Genomic DNA, 15,512 nt, shown 5'->3' on the forward strand with positions numbered 1-15,512 from the left:
AAGATAAAAGGGTTGATATGGTCAATTAACTGACTTCTCTGAACTAATCCATGACAACTAGAATGTATGCTATGCTGTGATTTCCTCATCTTGGGCCAGAACATTTGGACACAAAGGCTTCCGCCTGGTGACTAAACCTTGTCAGGCATAGATAAATATGATCATAAAAAAGAACCCTGCCACAGAAAATTACTTTACTGGACCACGGTGTGAGTAAATAGTAAAATAAAAAGCATAAATCCATAATTCTAACTGTTAAATGAATGTTCCAACAATAGTAAATCTCCTTGCAATTTCTGCTGAAACATTCAAAACTAAGCAGGACATGCACGCTAGATTTAATTCTTTTCTCTTGGTACTTTCTAAAAAATGTCCAGTATGGACAACTTAAAGAGACTTCCAAGTACGAGACCAGCTAGTATCCACCACTCCAGTTCCCTAGGACAGCTCAATTCAATAGTCATGAGAGGCTGAAAGTCAAATACATAAGTAAAACTATTTTACAAAACCTTACCTCATGTTATAACTAACTCACCATCCAAGTTGTATGGATACTTGCATGCTTTTAAATATGTTCAATACTCCCACAACTTGGATAAAAAAAAAATAAATAAAACAAAAATATTTAATTAAAACACATGCACCAACACACCCATGCTCACCCACAAAGACTTGCTTCATGACACAGAAGGGTGGAGCCCTGACTGTGACCCATACAACTATGATATGTCTAGCAGCCCTTGTATTGATGGAGTCAGGCAGGGAGGGAGATAGTGGGAAGGGGACTGGCCTGCTCACTTCTCCCAGGAAGGGTGCGGGTGCTCTATGAGCATATAAGGTGGTGTAATTTCTGTGGTTGATATGAGATAAACTACCACCTGTGCTTGTGGATGGGAGGGTAAAGTTGCTTGCCTGTAACATCCTGGGGGAAGTCAAGTGCTACCAGGATGGTAAGTCCATTACATGCCCCTTCCATCATGAAGCAAGGGTGTACAAGGACTATAGGTCATCCAGAGAAACTTCAAACCACCCCAGTGGTCACCTAAACTATGACAACCCCCGTAGACCCATTCTGGGGAACAAATGGACTGACTGGCTGGAGGGGGGGCTGATGAAAGTCAGGCAGTGGGGGGGACAACAACCTGAAAAAACATACACATAAATATCAAGTGAGTGACGGGTGCTAAGGGTTTGCTATACTCATTCCTAACCTTGGTGTTCATTCTCTCAGGCTTTTACACTTAGGTTCAAACTTCGTCAGTCAGAACAGGACCTAACCAGGATTTCCAATTCTACTGGGAATTACTGCTACAGTACCTCACATTATGAACAGAAAAGAGAAGCAGGCAACTAAAGGTCGGACTAGTATCACAGAAAATATTCAAATAAGAAAATGCAGTCCGACCAACACGGCAGTTGTCATAAACTTTATGAAACAAGATAGAATCACCAACAAAACAATTAAAGCAGACTTATTTATTATTTATTTATTTCGGATTTGTTAACCGGGTTGGTCCAACTCAGTAAGAATTTACCCTTTTTCAGTGGAGACCTGAGGGGAAAAGCCCCAAACAGACATACAGATACATACAAATAGAGACAAATTAACAATATTAAAAAGCAAAACAATCTTATGGATACAATGGATAAGAAGAACATAATGTACTCAATGGAATAGTACATAGCTATATATACAAAAAGTGTAGTAATAGGTTGTAACAGGAGAAAAGTACAGTTTTGTACCTACCATAAATGTAGATGTTCGAGTGCTAATACAGCTGCAGTCATAACAGATGGGTTTTCCTGCCGTCAGGCGGGTCCTCGGTCGGCCGAATTCCAAAGTCTAGGTCCGGCGTCGGATGTTGTCGCTTCTTCCCTGACGTCAGTGCGACAGGGGTATAAAGGAACCAACCGACGCCATTTTCTTCAGTTTTTCTTGCCCCAGATGTCAGGTGCCCCCAGAAGGAAGGCAATACATAAATGTAATAATACAATGCAGTATAATCAAAAAACAGTAGTTGCAAGCAAATACACCATAAAAGAATACCCCAATCAGGTTGTATGAGGGAGAGTTAGCCATCAGGCCTGTCCCAGAGGGGAAGGAGGGAGGGAAACCTGGACTGCAGTTGTATTAGCCCTCGAACATCTACATTTATGGTAGGTACAAAACTGTACTATGTTCATCGTGCATACAGTTGCAGTCATAACAGATGGGTAGAATACCAAAGCTAAAAAACGGGTGGTAGGCACTAGGTGGAACTAGGAGGAGCCAGGATGCCCTGCAAGACTGCAGTGGCAAATCCTGCTCTAGATTTGGAGTATAATGGTAGGTGATAGTGCTTGGAGAAAGTATGTACAGAACTCCAAGTGGCAGCTTCCAAAATATCTTTGGTAGGAACCCCCCTGAGGAAAGCTGCAGAGGTGGCTGTGGCCCTTGTGGAGTGAGACCTGATGCCTGCAGGTACAGTTTTACCATGAAAAGAGTAACAAAAGCGTATGCAGTGGGCTATCCATTTTGAGATTGTCTGTTTGGAAATAGGCTTCCCTTGAGCTCCTGTAGCATAGGACACAAAGAGTTGCTCTGATTTTCTGAAAGGCTTTGTTCTGTCCAAATAATAACGTAGCTGCCTATGAATGTCCAAGGAATGTAGTAGTCTCTCCCCTTTGTTTTGAGGATTGGGGTAAAAGGTAGGTAAGTGGATAGCCTGATTCAAGGCTACCCTGGATACTACCTTTGGCATAAAGGAAGGGTTGGTTCGCAAGGATACTCTGTCCTGATGGAAAATGATGAAAGGCTGCACAGCCATGAGGGCTTATAGTTCCAAAACCCTGCGAGCTGAGGTGATAGCCAGCAGGAAGGCTGTTTTCCAGGACAAATATTGCAGTTCTGTGGAGGCAGCTGGCTCAAAGGGAGGCAATGTAAGTTTTTCTAGAATGAAATTGAGGTCCCAAGCAGGTACTGGTTGTTTCCTTGGGGGTTTTATATTCTTAGCCCTTCTGAGGAACTGTCTTAAGAGGGGGTGAGAGAATAAAGGAGGATCAGTGTTGTATTCTGCAGAAAAGGCTGAGGCATGGATTTTGATGGAGGAGAATGAAAGTCCTCTGCTTAGCATCTCAGCTAGGTACTGTAATATTTGAGGTAGATTCAGTATTCCAGGGTTCTGGCCCTTTTTCTCATTCCAAGCACAAAACCGTTTCCATTTTGCGGAGTAGGCTTTTCTAGTAGAAGGTCTTCTGGCCTCAAAAATGACTGTTGTGATTTTAAGTAATCTTCCATGCGGCCAGATTGAGTGTTTTCAGCTGACTGTGAAGAGATTTGAAGTTGTGCTGAGTCAGTAGAAGAGGCATTAGAGGCAGGATCCATGGTGGGTTGTCTTGGCCAGTCTGGAGCAATGAGAATCAGAACTTTGGGCAGCAGAGGAAGAGGTGGAAAGGCATAAACTGTCATTGTTGTCTAACTGAAAGAGAGTGCGTCCACTTTCCAGGCCTGTGGATGAAAAGTCCTTGAGCAGAATTTTGCCAATTGGTGATTTCTGTGGGAGGCAAAGAGATCTATGTCTGGCCTTCCCCATGCTTGAATTATCTTTGAAAAAACTTGAGGATGCAACTTCCATTCGTGTGCATCTGTCATATTTCTGCTTAGGTTGTCTGCCAGCATGTTTTCCTTGCTTGGCAGGAACTGTGCTTGAAGCTCGATATCAATTCCAGAGCCATGTTCCAAAGAGACATGGCTAGCCTGCATAGGGGGTATGAATGGGTTCCTCCCTGTTTGTTTATGTACCGCATTACTGTGGTGTTATCTGTCCTTATCAATAGCTGGCCTAGATGCAGCAGGTCTTTGAAAGCTGTAATAGCATTTATTACTGCTAGCATTTCCTTTTGATTGATGTGTAGGTGCTTTTCTTTTTGGGACCATTTGCTCTGAATGCACCGATCTGTCATGTGCGCCCCCCAGGCGTAATCCGAGGCGTCTGTTGTGATGACTTGATTTGCTTGAGGCTTGCAGAATGGTAGACCTGTGTTTCTTTGGCATGCTTGAGCCCACCACAGAAATTCCTTTTGAAGACATGGAATCAGTGGTATTGTTTCCAAACTGTGGCTTTGTTGAGACCATAGGTTTTTCAGGTACCATTGAAGTTTCCTCATATGCAGCTTTGCACATGGGATTAGTACGATGCAAGATGCCATGAATCCCAGAGCTTGCAGGATTTTCCTTGCAGTCAGCCTGGTGAAAGTTGCCAGTTTTCTGAAGTATTGAGTTAGTTGCCCTTGTTTCTCTGGCGTAAGGTAGGCCATCTGGGTGTTTGTATCCAAGCTGGCACCCAGGAAAATTATTGTTTGAGAGGGTATTAGTCTTGACTTCTTTTTGTTGACTGTGTATCCGAGAGATTTCAACAACATTATTATATACGCCAGGTGTTTCAGAAGTATGTGCTTGCTGTCCGCTTGGATCAGGCAGTCGTCCAGGTATGGGTATATTTGTATCCCTTGAAGTCTGCAGAAGGCAATTACTGATGCCAGGCATTTCGTGAAAACTCTGGACGCAGTAGATAAGCCAAAGGGCAATGCAGAGAATTGATAATGGGTTGAACCTGCAGGAAATCTGAGGTATCTTCTGCAATCTTGTCTGATTGGGACATGCAGGTATGCCTCCTTGAGGTCCAATGTTACCAGCCAAGACTCCTTGCCCAGCATGGGAAGAAGCTGCTGTAATGTGAGCATCTTGAATTTTGGCACGAGTAAAAATGTGTTTAGGATGGATAGGTCCAAAATAGGTCTCCAATCTTTTCCCTTCCTTGGTACCAGGAATAGTCTGGAATAAAAACCTTGACCATGTTCTTGTGCAGGTACCTCTTGAATAGCTTTCATGTCCATGAGATCTGAAATTTGTTTTTGTGCCTCTGCCCTTTGATTGTGTGGCAGGTTTGGCACGCCTCTCATTTTTGGAAGGGTGCGAAAGTGGAATCTGTAGCCTCTGTCTATAATGTCCAGGATCCATTTGTCTTTTGTGACAATATGCCAATTTTTTGAAAATAATGCCAGTTGTCCGCCTAAAGGTGCTGCCATTTGAGCCTTGCTTGGCATGCAAAGGGGAAAGTCATTGGTTCTGCTTTCTGAATGGCTGTGAACTATCCTCATCACCTCTTTGTGTAGGTGCTTGCCATTGTCTGCCTCTAAACGATCCTTGAGATTGCCCTCTACCCCTCGGGCGCCTGTATCTAACTCTTTGGGGTCTGTCCGTGGCTGGAAAGGACCAATTTTTGGAAGGCCAATTTCTACTGAAACGTGGAGGTTGTACCTGTAGGAAATCTTTCACTGTTTGCATTGATTTTGCCTTTTCCTCCATTTTCTTTAATACCTCCTCAGCTTTAACACCAAACAATACATATTTTTGCAGAGATGCATCCAGTAATTTAGCTTTAACATGATCTGGTAAAGTTTGCTTTTTGAGCCAAGCATGTCTACGTATGACTGATCCTTTAACAGCAGCTCTACATGTGGCCTCTAAAGCATCAAAACCACATTGTAAGGTATGTTTACCCACTTGTTCTGCACTATGTAACAAATCCTGCAACTCCTTCAAGTCTGGTTGTTCAGGTTGTAACATTTTGCTTTTCAACTGTGATAACAGAAACTGTTGGTACTTTAACATATGGAACTGACAGTTTAATGCCCTCATGGTTAAGGTGGCCGAGGTGTATACCTTCTTCCCCCACCTTTCTAAAGCTCTGGAATCTCTCTCTGAAGGTAATGGATTTTTAGCAGTGGAGCCCTTAATTCCCTTGGGACCCTGTGAAATAGTTTCTGGGTCAGCCGCATGGCTTTTGTATAGGAATTGGTGTGACTCAGGAACCCAGTAATACCTGTCAGGCTTGACTGGAGCTGGAGGTAAAGAATCTGGGTTAAGGCAGGCCTCCGAATACAGATCATCTAGTATGTCTAAGACGGGAGGTATAGCCAGAGGCCTGTGCTGAGGGAGCAAGAGGAAATCCCTAAGCCTTTTCTTGGAGTCTGAGTACTCTTGGCCTTCCCAGTGGAAGTGTTCCCTCAAGGTATGTAAGGTTTCCCCAAAAGAGTAATCCTCAGGGGGGGAGACAGAGGGAATGGACTCCTCTGCATCAGAATCTTCAAAAGGAGAGTAAGAATGTTCCTGGTCTTCAGAATGTTCTGAAATAATGGAGGCCTGGTCCGAGGAAGGGGATTCTTCCTCCACTCTGGGCCTTTTGTCCGAGGGGTTGAGAACCCCTGATAAGAGTAATCAAATCCTCAGCCATTTTGAGCATCTGCTTTTTAGGCATGGGGCCTTGAGAGGGGCCCTGTGGGGCTTTTCTTTTAGTATGCATCGCTGCTTTAGACTTAGTGAAAGCCTTGATGGAAAAAGAAGAGGAAGGCCTGAAGACACCTTGAGAGGTGGCAGGCCTGTCTAAACTCTGAGTTTTACTGCCAAGAGTGGCTTCGGTATTGGTAGTCGGGGTGTGGGCCGAAGAGCCTGCGACCTCGGGCACTGAAGACACCGCCAAAGAAGTGTCATCGATAGTCAGGGGCTGCGTAGGCGCCTCACTGAGAACCGGACCACCTGTAGTCAGCTTTGGCGTGGTGTCGGTAGAAGTCGCGGACCTCGTATGTCGGTCCTTATCTTTGCGTCTTTTACTTAAAACTGGAGTCGGAGTATCCGACGACATAATGTAATTAAAACTTTTTGCCAAAATAGTGTTGGGCGAACTCCACCCGACGCTTAATAGTGCGTCTGTTGAATGTAGCACAAAAACTACAGGCCGAGACGTTGTGGTCTGGGCCTAAGCAAGGAATGCAGAGGGAATGAAAATCCTTATGCGGTATTTGCTTCCGACATGAAATGCAATTATTAACTTTGTCTGACATCGGTCTGAGGCAAGAAAAGTTTCCCCAACGGGGTACTTAGCTTTCAAGAAGACTTCGGTTGAAAAATATTCGTAATCTCAGGAGCTGGCCGACCGGCACTTGCGAACTGCTTCTGCTTCGGGCACCGCACGGCAAGAAAGACTGGAGAAAATGGCGTCGGCTGGTTCCTTTATACCCCTGTCGCACTGACGTCAGGGAAGAAGTGACGACATCCGACGCCGGACCTAGACTTTGGAATTCGGCCGACCGAGGACCTGCCTGACGGCAGGAAAACCCATCTGTATTGACTGCAGCTGTATGCACGACGAACAGCAACAATAATAAATCCAGCAGGTAAGCAGGAAGGAAGTTATGGTTGCAGGTAATATAATGAAAAGAAACAAGGTATAATTAGATTAGTGGCTAGAAGAAGAAATGCAGGGGCTTCAGAAATGAGGGAAAGTAGAGTGAGAGTAAAAAGCAGAGAGGGGTGACTGCACAAGGGACCGTAGGTCAGAAGATGGAATGGTGCAAAAGAAGACAGTAGTAGAGGAGGGATGTAGTGAACTAGAGGGAGGGTACAGAAAAAAGAGCAGTTGGATAAACTAAGTTATAGAAAGAGGAAAAAGGTCTTACAGATCAGACTTAGTGGTGAAGTGGGCATGTGGAGAGGGAGGGGTTAAGTAGAATAACAGGTACATAAAGGGTTGTTATGGAGGTACACTATCAGGTCATGTTTGAAGTTAGGAAGGGAGGTTGTTGTTATGTCTTTCGGCTTTTCCCGGTTAGGGGTTGCCACAGCGGAACTCCGGTCCTCTAATGATTGGCAGTTGATTTTTACGTGCTGAGTTGCCAGCCCTAATGCACAACCTTCAACGAAGGTACGCCCATTCACGCATGTCTCCATGCAGAAGACGCTCTAGCTGAGAGTCGAACCAGTCAGCGTCTTACTGTGAGGCAACAATGCTACCGCAGTACCACTTGACTTATAATATGGAGTGGAAGATTGTTCCAGGTAAGGGAGAGTGAGTGTTTATAAGTGGTTTCACACACAAGTGCTTCTTCAGATCTAACAAAGAATAGAAAAATGACATTTAATCGTAAAACAACTCATCACAGATTAAAACACAGCAGTAAATCAGTGACGCAATGATCTGGCTTTCAAAGCCGGTTTTAAAGGAACATAGCCATTTAAACCAGGGTATCTGTTGGCTTGTAAGCCAGCTATCCACTTTAACTCGCCTACTTCAGTTTTACAAATAAGATTTCCACCTCCTATATCAAAAGCAATATTTTCTAGCACTATAAATGTAAAAGAATGACCACTATTAACCTTAATATGCTTATATAAAGCATTTAGACTATTCTTACTTCTGATATCTCTAAGGTGCTGTAAGACATGGTCTTTTAAGAGAGTCTGTTGGTCTTGCCAACATAAAATATTTCACATAGCTTGCAGTTAGCTAAATAAACCCAAGTTACTGGTTTTGCAGTCTGCATAACAATTAACAGTAAAACCCCTGTGTGTTAAGGAATGTGTAAAAACATTTGTACAGGACACTGAACTGCAGGCTTTGCAGGCTCTACATGGAAAAGTGCCTCTCTTGTTAGACTTGCTGCCAAGCTTCTTCCGAGGGCCATAACATAGTTGTCTTTTCAGACACAAACTGCTTTTAAAAACAAAAAGTCTCACGATTGCAGATCTATACGTGTAAATCACTTTCAAGGAGGCCCATACCTTCTTCTGAATGGGGAAAATAAAATCTTGGTGAGCAGTGATTTTTATAAATTATTTGGTGAGCATGAAGAATCCTTCTTGTTCTCCTGTCTAATCTATCCAACACGTTTTAGGGCCAGTCAATTACTCTAAAACTGTAAGTTAGGACAGGAAGAGCAAATTGGTTTATAGCTTGAATTTTGTTCCTAGATGTCAACGCTGTTCTCATGATTAATTTAAATCTTCTAAAATATTGCTAAGTTTTATTCGCATTTGTTCATTATTGTTGATCCATCATCAGTTGTGCTTTCAGTTCCTCATTGGATGATCTACATAGTTTTAAATCATCGACAGAGAAGATTAGAAGTGTTTACACTTTGTACCTCACATTATGGAGAAGTCTTAAGATATAAAACATTGACTTTAGTCCAAAGTAGGCAAAATGCTCTTGTAACCAGATTGCAGTTGTCTCGCACTATTTGTGTTTTTTTTTTGTTTTGTTATTCAGAGCATAACGAGTCACTTCCAGGCGAGGTTAGGGACGATTCTTTGGCTTCTTCTGTGGCTTTTTGGAAAGTGGTGGGCTCTAGAAGTATTCTAAAGGCAGAAACTTGATCTTCTGTGGATACTCACAAAACATTGCAAATTAGATTTTTTTCCCCCAAGTCCAGAGCAGGTTTTGCTAGGACTATTCTTCATGGATTCTTGAACTCTAGCCCTTCTTTGTTCCTGTCACCAGATTCTAGGCATAATAGCTGACAGTTATGTTGTGCATCTATTCATAAAACTAACAACTTACACTTTCTTGAACAGATTACGGTAAGTGATGATTTTCAGCTTCTCAAGGATAAGGAAGATGCCACAGCGGATGAAGAAAGTTTCATGTTTTGCTAAGGCCTCATTCAACAGCAGCAAGTTACCTTCACTGTTTAAACAAAGGAAAACATCAGGGTTATTAAGCAGCAATAGCAAAGAAACGTATTCAAAAATCATAACACTGCATTTCACTGAATGTGAAATGAAAGCCTAGAGTCAATACATAAGTGTGCAAATGTTAATATTTGTAGTTTTTAAGATACTTCAGTAAAATGAAGCCTAGAATTTATTTTTGAAGTTTGTATAATATATTATTACATGCCCAGCAATAAAAAATTCTCTCTCTCTCTGATTACCCATTAAGGCAAAAAACAATATAGTTGTGCAAGTAAACTTACCAGAACAATAGTTGTATGAACAGATCACTGTTGCAGCAGACTATGTTACACGGAATGTATCTTGCCAAAGATTAGACCAACTTGAGGCCACCTTCAATGGGCCCTAACCACTGCAGAGCTCAAGGAGAGTGACAAAGACAGCAGAGAGGGTGATAATCTCTCAGATCTTTCTTACCTCATGACAAGGGAGGCTAGAGCCCTGCAAGATAAGAAAAGAATAACAAACACCTACCCCCTGGCATATAAAAACAAAAAGAAGGGGGAAGGTGGTTGTATTGCAACAGTGATATATTCAAACATCTACTTTTATGGAAAGTATACTTACAAAACTGTACTATGTTAATTATGAGATCACTGTTGCAGTAGCCTATGCTATATGGGATGAATGGCAGAGCTTGGAAGGAAAGGGAGGAGGAGGAAGGATCAGTATCTAGCAGCCCATGGTGAATAGTCCTAGCAATGCTTGCTCTGGACCAAGAGAAAGAATCCTGCTTGTAGTGCTTGATAAATGTGTGTGCACAGAAAAACAAATTGCTGCTCCTCCACCCCTTTCTAAAAAGCAACAGAAGTCGCCAAAGCCCTTGTAGAGTGTACAGTGATTTGCCTGAAACTATCCTTAGGGTGTGAATACTAAACAATAACATGAGACAACCATTTAGAAATGCTCTGTTTTGACATTGATTGCCCTGTTTTTCTCACCTTCACAGGAAATAAGTTGCCTGTGGACATTCAGAGTGTGCAAAATTCACTATTTTATGTTTTGGTTCTGGAAAGAAAACAGGGAGATGAATAGCCCAGCTAAATATAAACTCTGAAACCACTTTAGGCATAAAAGGAGGATTGGTTCTTATGATACCTGATCTTTGTGAAAGCTGAGATAATGTTAAATCATCAAAACAGCTTGTTACACAGATACCCTTCTTGCAGAAGTCAGAACTGTTTTCCAAGATATTAACTTCAAATCTGAGCTTTAAAATTATCCTGGTTCTTGCTTCAGCATCAACTGGAAATATTTTTCACTTAGCCAAATATGATTCTCCAGCAACAGGTTTCTTAAGCTCCTTTAATACCTGCTGATTGCCCTTAGAAAACACTTGCCTAAAAGGTATTAATATTTTATCATCCAAGCAGTCAGCTGAAGATAACTGAAGGCCATGGTGGAGCAATGAACCCCTGTGTTGTCTAAGTCCATCCTGTGAGGAAGACTGAGGTAATTTCCAATGGCTATTTTTAAAAGAAGGGAGAATGGGCCAAAAAGAACCAAAATTATCCATGGAGAGTTCTTCTGGATCCTAAGAAGGACCCTGCTCATCACAGGAAAGGGTGGAAAGGCCTGGAGGGACAGATTGCACGAGTTGCTTGTTCCCAGGTTACCACAGGTAAAATGCAAAGGATCTTTAGAAGAACCCTGGTTATCACAGGAAAGAGTGGAATGGTATACAGAAACATCCCTGGACATGGGAATAAAAAGGCTAGTTGTCTGTGCAAGGAGTCCTGCAGCAAAACTTCTTTAACTGTTGTGAATGAAAGAAAACAGATTTACTTGAGGAGTTGCACACACCTGCATCAGTTCCTAGAAGACCCCTGGGTGCAACTTCAATTCCTGGGATCTGTCCTGGTCATGCTCAGCTTACCTGCAACAACATTCTGCTCTGACTTGTTAGTTCCCAGGTTACCACAGCTAGTCTGCAAATGAGGTAGGATCTGAACCCCACCTCCCGTTTGCTTATGTACAACAACACTGGAATGTTGTCTGTGATTGCTAACAATGAACCTGGAATCCAAACATGATTTAGAAAGCTTAGAGCATTTATTAGTGCCATCATTTCCTATGACATTAGTGTGCTTCAGTTTGTCTTGTATGATCCACAGAACCTGGGCTTCTACCCCTTTGGACACAACTCCCTAAGCAAAGCCTAACTTATATGTGGTTACAGACCGAGTATGGGTGGGCTGGAAGGGGAAAGATGACACCTGGGTCGATAGACGATTTATTTACCCACAAGAGTATCTTCCTTTTTACAAACCCAGCACTGGGATATGAAAGGATAGTGGGTGCTGTAATTAGATTCAAACTGATTTGATGAACCACTAAATTGTCCTCATGTGAAATCTAACAAAAAGAATCATAAGAATTGTCAAAGCCATGAAACCTAGAATCCTATGGAAATTGTCTAAATACTGTAACCTGCAATAAGCTATTACATGTGCTATGCACTTTGTAAACACTCTTGGAGCTACTGACAACCCAAAGGGTAAGGCTGAGAATTGCAAGTGCAAACCACACACAGGAAAGAAGTACCAGAAAAACTGGAAGGAGATACGAGAGGTTAAACTGCAGATATAACTCCCAAGCTGTCACTGCCAGCCTGCATAGAGGCTATGATTTGGTATCCCCTTGTTTAAGCACCATATAACTACAGTGTTGTCTGGAATCATCTAATGAGGCCTAGGTCCCCAAAGATGTTGTAAAGTCTTTATGGCATGAATTACAGACAGCATTTCTTTAAAATGTATATGCTTTTGTTTGTCCCACCTTTCCCACAGACCCTGCACCTTTACACCCACAGAAACCACTCCCCAAGCAAAAGCAAAGGTAGGAAAAGAAAAAGGAAGCCCTAGATAGACAGCCATCTGATCCCACCACCATTGTGCTTCTAGTTTTACAAAATTCAGTACTGGAATGTGAAACTCCAGGGGATGAATATGCTGAGTCCAAGTGTGTTTCAGATATCCCTGAAATTTTCTCATGCAGTCTGGCAAGAGGTATCATGGGGATCTTAGAAGCCATGAAACCTGTAAGCCTGAAGAATTGTCTGGCTGAAGCTTGGGACAGAACAGAAATTCAGGAATTCTTCTTGATATGAATCCACCTTGTCCTGAGGTAAACATGCTTTTTGCATGAGGGTGTCAATAAGGGACCCTAGAAATACAATCCAGTGTGACAAGAGTCAGTGAGGAATTTTACAAGTTTATCTCAAATCCCAAATTATTGAGGAGAGAAGCAACCTTTGTTAAGGATTCCTGGTATCTTGGCAAAGGCTATGCTCAGATAAGCAAGCTATCTAAATAATGAAAAAGGTGGATATTTGTCATCTGCAATGGGTCACCACTGGACTCAGACATTTTGTAAACACTCTTGATGCAGTAGACAGCCCAAAAGGTAATGCAGAGAATTAATAATGTGACCAAGATACACAAAATGTTGGGTATTTTCTGAAACTGTAAGCAATAGCAATGTGATGGCAAACATCTCTGAGGTCTAAAGTTCACAGGTTCATAAGTAGGTACTAGGATATTGGCCCAAGGGCCTAAGTAAGCCTAGCCAACAAGGTTCCCTGGCTTACACCATCCAAGGATGTTAATTTACTGTGCCCCTGTCGAGCAGAGCCACAGAAGTGATCCCGGGGTGCATTTCCTATTTCTCATCCACTCATCAAGATTTTTCTTGAAGAGTGCTAATGAGGGAACTTTGCTTGACATAGATGGGTAGCTTGTTCCAGAGTATAGTAAGTCTCTGAGATAGAAATCTATCCCTCCAGCATGTCCTGTTTATTGTGATGACAAGGTTTAGGTCCCTAAAGCATGTAGCTCGGAGGGATTGAGATTTCTTTAGGTGTAGCATGTCCAACAGCTCTGGGTTTAACATAGCTTTATGTTAGGCAGAAATCACCTCAGAGTAGGCGATATGCTACAGAGTAAAGCTTGTGTTTTTTGAGACAGTCAGTGTAGGGCATCTGTTTGAGGCCAGTAATCCACTTTGTGAGGTACTTCTGTGGCCTTTCCAGCTACTGCAGATGTCTTGTGAGGTACATTCTAAAAGGGGCGTTGTACTCTATAATGGGTCTAATGAGTGCCGAGTAGAGGGGAACAATGACCTCTTTTTTCCAGGATGAGAACCTTTTTGTGATGAGGTATGCCACATAGAGTTATCAGTGAGAGTGGGAGAAGTGCTAACACAGTTTGAAGGGCTGACATCTTGAAAATGGAACTTTTACAAACAGCTGAGTAAGGAGAGATCCAAAACTGGTCTATATGAGTGCTCCTTGTTTGGGACCAGAACTATTCTGGAATAAAAGTCTCTTCTTACATTTTCTGCAACTTGTTCTATGTCTCCAGACTTAAACATATGTTGGAGCACCTGGAAAAACAATTCTGTTTGACTGGGAGGTTGATGAGGGATCCCCCTGAAAGGAGGGGGAGATTCAGTCCACTGACAGTTATAACCCTCCTGGATCACATTCCGAATAAATCTGTGTGGAATTATCTGACACCAAACTGGGATGTTGACAGTCAAATTCTGCGAAATGAGAAGAGAAACACGGAAAGGGAGAGGAAGGTAACCAAGTCCCCAGCATAGTCAGGGGGTGCTTGAGCCTTTTTTGCTTGCTTTAGGTTTGGGATTGGTCCCGTCTTGCCATTTCTTCTTGGAAGCCCATTTAGAATTAACCTGTGCTCTTTTGCAAGTTTTTGCCCTTTAAAATGGGTAGGAGCTTTCGAAGGGAGAAATCTAGGGACCTGAAAAATCCTGGATACTTCCTGTACTAACTTACCTCTCTCACCCCACTGTCTAGGGTCCTGTACAGCAGCTCGCCCAAGTAAGACCGCTATAGCTATATCTAATGAGGAACTTAACATTTCTTACTTTAACTCATCTGAAATGTTTTGGTTACATAATTAAACAAATATCCTTACAATAGTAGCAGAAATGGAAGCTCTAGAAACAGTATCAGCAGAATTATACACACTTCTTAAGGCATAGGTTCATACTAGGCTATCTGCCCTAGGGCATTTATGAGCCTAGCCAGAATGTGTTTGGCTTTCGCCACCCATTTTAAATTAATTTTGCTATGCCCTTTTTTGAGGTTAGTATACTGTGCGCCTCTGTCCAACAGTGATACAGAAGTGATACCCGGGGTAAACCTACGATCTCCCATCCACTCATCAAGATTCCTCTTGAAGAGAGTTAATGAGGGACTCTGCCTAACCTGGACTGGGATTTTATTCCAGAGTGAAGGGAGCCTCTGGGTTATGAATCTGTCCCTCCAGCATGTACTATTTATTTCGGTGCTGAGGTTCAAGTCTCTCGAGCGTGTAGCACGATGGGATTTGGATTTTCTGAGGTGCAGCATGTCCATTAATTTCGGGTTGGACATGGCTTTATACGTCAGGCACAGATTGCCTCTGAACAGGCGGTATGCCACTGAGTAGAGCTGGAGTTTCTTTAACTGGGCAGCATATGGCATCTGTTTGAGCTCTTTGATCCTCTTGGTGAGGTACTTTTGGGGTCTTTCCAGTTGCTGCAGGTGTCTGGTAAGGTACATCCCAAAAGGGGCATTGTACTCAATTATGGGCTTGATGAGGGATGAGTAAAGAGGCACGATGACCTCCCCTGATCTAGATGTGAATTCCTTCATGATTAGGTGGGCTATATAAAATGTTTTTCTAACCACTTTGGCCACGTGGTTGTCAAATGAGAGATTGCCATCAACTTGGGTCCCCAGGTACCTAATTACTTCTTCTGTACTTAATGGATTACCACCTATGTGGTAATTTGTGGGCACTTTGTTTTTGCCAAAGGGGATGACTATACACTTTTTGGCGTTTAGCTTGAAGCCATGGCTCTGGCACCAGTTGTCTGTTTCTATGAGGCCCTTTTGGAGGATGCTTGTGTCGGCTGGAGAGTTGATTATGGCATCCAGTTTGCAGTCATCTGCGAA

The 15,512-nt window shown here is 42.7% G+C and overlaps 1 protein-coding gene across 1 annotated transcript in view; it reads right to left on the reverse strand.

Moving 5' to 3' along the window:
- Positions 1-15,512, reverse strand: part of PCID2 (PCI domain containing 2) — a 593,048-nt gene that overhangs the window by 98,540 nt on the left and 478,996 nt on the right. Inside the window, exon 13 of the mRNA XM_044071205.1 lies at positions 9,378-9,503. Coding sequence (XP_043927140.1) covers positions 9,378-9,503 — 126 coding nt within the window. The remainder of the gene's footprint in view (positions 1-9,377; positions 9,504-15,512) is intronic.

Source organism: Protopterus annectens, chromosome 5.part0, assembly GCF_019279795.1.
Source record: "Protopterus annectens isolate FY-2018-M chromosome 5.part0, PAN1.0, whole genome shotgun sequence".
In the NCBI taxonomy this organism is placed as follows: Eukaryota; Metazoa; Chordata; order Ceratodontiformes; family Protopteridae; genus Protopterus; species Protopterus annectens.